Consider the following 4,537-nt stretch of genomic DNA (forward strand, 5'->3'; position numbering starts at 1 on the left):
AACAAGCATTCGTTCATACATATTTGCCTCCCCCCCACACTTAAACTTGTCTGTCTCGGACAATATAACAAATCATGATATTACTCACAACAAAAGGGGGCTAAAAATAAACCAATAAAGATGTAATAAAGAAAATGTAACTCATCATGCAATCACCCAATGCTCTCATCAAAAGACTAGGGAATGAATGAATCGATAAAGATATCCTAGTGAAAATATAACGACAATGAGAAGATATGACAAGGGAAGTACAATGAAACATGAAAGCAATAGGTGAAATGTTTACTGATAAGAACAACAAAGTAGAGGAACAACTAAGAGATGAATAAGAAAATTTGCCTCTATCATATTCATGCAAACTTATGTTACCATAATTTCAAAAAGAATCAAAGCAAGTTCTAGAGTGTCAAGTATCACAAGTGCTATCACACACAAAAGGATAAAGGATAAGCATGGGAACAACCTCACTAGGTGAATAATCAAATATCATGCATAATCTAACAAGATAGAGTCAATCACCAAAACAAATGACTAATGCAATTAATGTACCCAAATATACCAAGGAAACCAAAACTTGATAGTCAAACTTAACTGTCTTTTTCAATTCTCAAAGCATTATAAAGGGACATCTAGGGAGATATGACTCAAAATCAAGCAAGGTATAAACAAGATCAAACAAAATGCAAAACAAGAAAACAAAGTATGAAAGCAAAGTATGGAAGTAAACAAACATGCAAGTATAAAGATAAATAGAAGCAAGAAAACGAAAGGAAAGGAACGAACTCCCCTTTATTCCTGGCGGCTGAAGACGATTCAGAAGTAGAAGCCACGCCGGTAGTGGAATGATCTTTCCCGGTGGTTGCAAACGATTAAGGTGCAAAATCCAAGTTGGGAGTGGAATATTTGCATTTGAAGTAAAGACCGCTCCCTTCCCCCTATTCTTTTTGAAAGTTCTTCCCGGAGGTTGAAGGCGGTTCGACTTAAGCATCCACTTCAAGGGCCTGTAAAAACCTGCAAGGCCAAGGATAGAATCCACCTTCCACACACATGTGGGGTAAGGAAGAGCTGAAACAAAATCAAACTTAAACAAGCATGAATCCAAATATAAGTCACATCCAATAAAATCGATATTCGGAACCTCTATGGAATTCTTTACAAGATCACAAGAAATATTTATCTTGTTGTACTGAAATGTACCTGGAGGTTCTAGAACAGTGGATGTGGCTTCCTCTTTATCAAGTAATAACTCAGACTCTGGTGGTGCATAAAAAAGAAGTGATTCTTGGGGCTCTGCCTCCTCAGCACAAGTCCCTACACTCTTGTCATCCACATTTGGTTCAAGTGATGGTCCAATCAAAAGAGGTAATTCTTGGGGTATTGCTTCCAATTTGCAATCTCCTACACTTTCCTTATCAACAAATGTATAATCAGGCTCAGCTAGCTCCTCAACATCACCAACAACACCTGCATCAACAATATCTGCAGCAACAATATTAGAAGAAGCAAAATCATCTACAACTACAACATCATCACATAAAAAGGTAGAGGAGTCTTGTATAGGAGTAGAATCAGGGTCAAGGCTTTGACAATATCTAGAATCCATCTCCTCACTAGATAATTGGGCTTGTCATTGGTTGATAGATGTTGCAATTTGATCCAGATACATCTGACAATTCTGTAGTGATGCTTCATTTCTTTGTTGAGACTGGGTATATGCCTCTTGTTGTTGTTGCATCTGCTGCATTACATCCTTCAAATCTTGAAATATTGATTGACTAGGGACATGAACTTCTTCAGTGCTCTCTTGAAATGCCCCCCAAGGAGCTGGTTCGGTCTGCTGGACTGAATGTGACCATGTGGGCATAGGATCATCCTGAAATCCTTGTGGCATCTGATATGATGAAAAAGATTGATCCACTTGTTGATCATTCCCATGCATAAAATTGGGATGGTTCATCCAGTTTGAATTGTAACACTGAGGATGCTCAATAGCCTGTTGCTGTGTATTTCCATACTGCTCAGGAATTTGTTGGGGTTGATAGCATTGGGATTGGAAGTACCCATGCTGCTCTGGAATCTGGGGTTGAAAGTACTGAGTCGAATAATTGCCCCAGTCATGACTATAAGTATTAGGAGCTGGATCATATGCATGTTGATATTGATGTTGGAAATACTGGGGTTCCATAGGAAATCTAGCAGTCTTTTGAATGAGATGACATATAGCAACTGGATGAGAAGGACTGCCACAATTAGTACATATGTGCCTCACTTGCCCAGTATCCAAATTATGATATTCATTGAAACATCCAAATTGCTGAGAATAAAGATCCATGTTGAACTGAAAGAATTATCCTGGTCTTACACTGAAACACTAACAAACAAGATTAGAAGACACAGGAGTATATGATATCAACACATGAATCAATGAACATTAAAGCATTTGACAAATTTTTTTTTTTTTTTTAACAAAACTTTGTAGAAAAATAAGAAAGCAATCCTAAAATTATCAAACACCACTACAAGATCCCCGGCAACGGCGCCAAAATTTGATGTGAGCTCGAGTGTCGTGCTACGGGAGCTTACATCAAATTACAATTAATGTTTACCGAACCCCTCTACACTAAAGTAGTATAGAGATGACTCGGGTCGTCTCCCCAAAGAATGTAGCGATAAATGATAAAATTAGGATCAATTATTGCTTTGAGTTTTAACGTGAAAATGGAGGGGTTGGGTTTGAGTTTTAAACTACGATATAAAAAACAAACAAGTATGAAATTAAACCTAAAGAATAAAAGAGCAATGCAAGTATGAAATCTAATTCTAATTAATAAAAGACATCCTATCTATCCATTAGTAGTGATCTCATAGCGCATTGTCACTCTACGCTACGATTTCACTAATAATAGAATTAAACTAAGGAATGAAATAACAAAACATTAAATGAAACCTATTCTAGTAAATGAAAGACAGTGCATGTAAGAAAACCTAGTCTATCTTAAACTATGATTGCACGAAAATTAAAGACAACTCAAAGTAAGCATCTAAATGAAATTAAGCATGAAACAAAATCTAACCTTACCTAATTGCAATTAAATCAAGACAATAGCATAAAGAAAACTATGAACCATTCAATTAACTAAGCACTGCAAGAATCTAAGCTAAGAAAAATGCAAAACTAGGATAACAAAGATGGTTGGGACATTTTAACGAACAATTGGTAAGCATTAAATAAACTAAGCAGAGTTCGTGCAAATTAAAACATAGGAGAACAGCTGAGATACAGAAACATCAATTACATCAAATCTTCAACCATGCAAACCCATATCAACAATGGAAGAATAAGCTTGTTGTTCAAAATCTGATGAAGAATGAAGTTCTGCTCGGATTTGAAAGCTGCTGTTGAAATCTGATGAAGGAAGATGGAGTTCTGTCCAGATCTGTTGAAGAACTTGAAGGCTGCTGACTACCAAATCTGGAGAAGATCTATTCGAAATCAAATTGCTATTGTGGAGTTCCGAATCTACAGAAGAACTGCTCGGAATGATGTGAAATGGTACAACTTCTCCTCTTCTAACCCTCCCTGAAGTCACACAAACGCCAACTCCGTAACCCCAAACTACCGGCTGTGCTTGCTTCAAAAACGGTGATGATGAACGAAACTTCCACAGATGAACCCCCTCGATGGAAGATGAACGGCTGTGAGAATGGAATGTCCCGCCGCTACTCCTCTTGAAGCCCTAGCTTTTGCAACCCGCGTCGGCGAGAGCATCAAGGAAGCTACGGTAAGGGGACTCACCGGAGAACCCCTCCGGTGAGATGAAGATGATTGGAGGATGCCGTCGCTGTCGAAGCTTGCTGTCGCCGCTACTTTGGATCTAGGAGATGAAGTTGTGGCTGTGGATGGCCGTAGGATGACAGAGAGGATGGTGAGGTGGGGAAAGTCCGGCCGGCGGCGATGGATAAGCAGAGAAGGCCGCCGGCCGTCGGTGAAGGAGAAGAAGGGAAAGGGCGATGGCGTCGCGAGCCCTAGCTTGGGGAGAAGTCGCGATTATCCTAGTTCTGTGCGTCCGCGTGAGAGTAGAGGAGGGTTTCTTAGTGGATCGGATTTGGTTAAGGAGCGGGTTTGGTTAGGAAAGGATCCAAATCCAATAACTAATAGGAAAATTGGGTTATGAAATTGGGCTTCAAGATTGGGCTTTAAAAGTGGGCTTCATTGTTTTTTTTTTCCTTTGATCCAAATTGAATTAGAGTGTCATTTGTTGGATGAATCTTGGATGCCCTTGATCTCGATCAAGGGCCTAGATGTTCCAAATTGCTTCCCTACAAATAAGATGTGCATTTTTAGATAAAAAATCAGAAAATATAGGAAAAATTATATACAAGGCTCTAAATTAATATCAACTCATAAAATATGATATAAAACAAGATTTAAGTACACGAGATGATAAAAATATTAAGTATAAGAGCCAAAATAAAATATAAAAATGCTCATTATCAATTCCTCCACACTTATTCTTGCACGTCTCGGGCAAATGAA

At 38.5% G+C, this 4,537-nt stretch overlaps 1 protein-coding gene across 1 annotated transcript; it reads right to left on the minus strand.

Annotated features, from left to right (window-relative positions):
- LOC121976609 lies at positions 1-2,456 on the minus strand. The gene is made up of 2 exons (XM_042528853.1): positions 1,198-2,456; positions 1-1,001 (listed from the first exon to the last, which is right to left on the minus strand). Exons 1-2 carry the CDS (start codon positions 1,601-1,603, stop codon positions 994-996), a joined length of 414 nt encoding a protein of 137 aa, XP_042384787.1. The 5' UTR covers positions 1,604-2,456; the 3' UTR covers positions 1-993.
- Positions 2,457-4,537: the final 2,081 nt, after the last annotated feature.

The sequence above is a fragment of the Zingiber officinale genome, chromosome 4B, assembly GCF_018446385.1.
Source record: "Zingiber officinale cultivar Zhangliang chromosome 4B, Zo_v1.1, whole genome shotgun sequence".
NCBI lineage: Eukaryota > Viridiplantae > Streptophyta > Magnoliopsida > Zingiberales > Zingiberaceae > Zingiber > Zingiber officinale.

Bases quoted from the DNA above. Each gene is read 5' to 3' on its own strand.
- LOC121976609 (XM_042528853.1), bottom strand. From the start codon at position 1,603: ATGGATTCTAGATATTGTCAAAGCCTTGACCCTGATTCTACTCCTATA.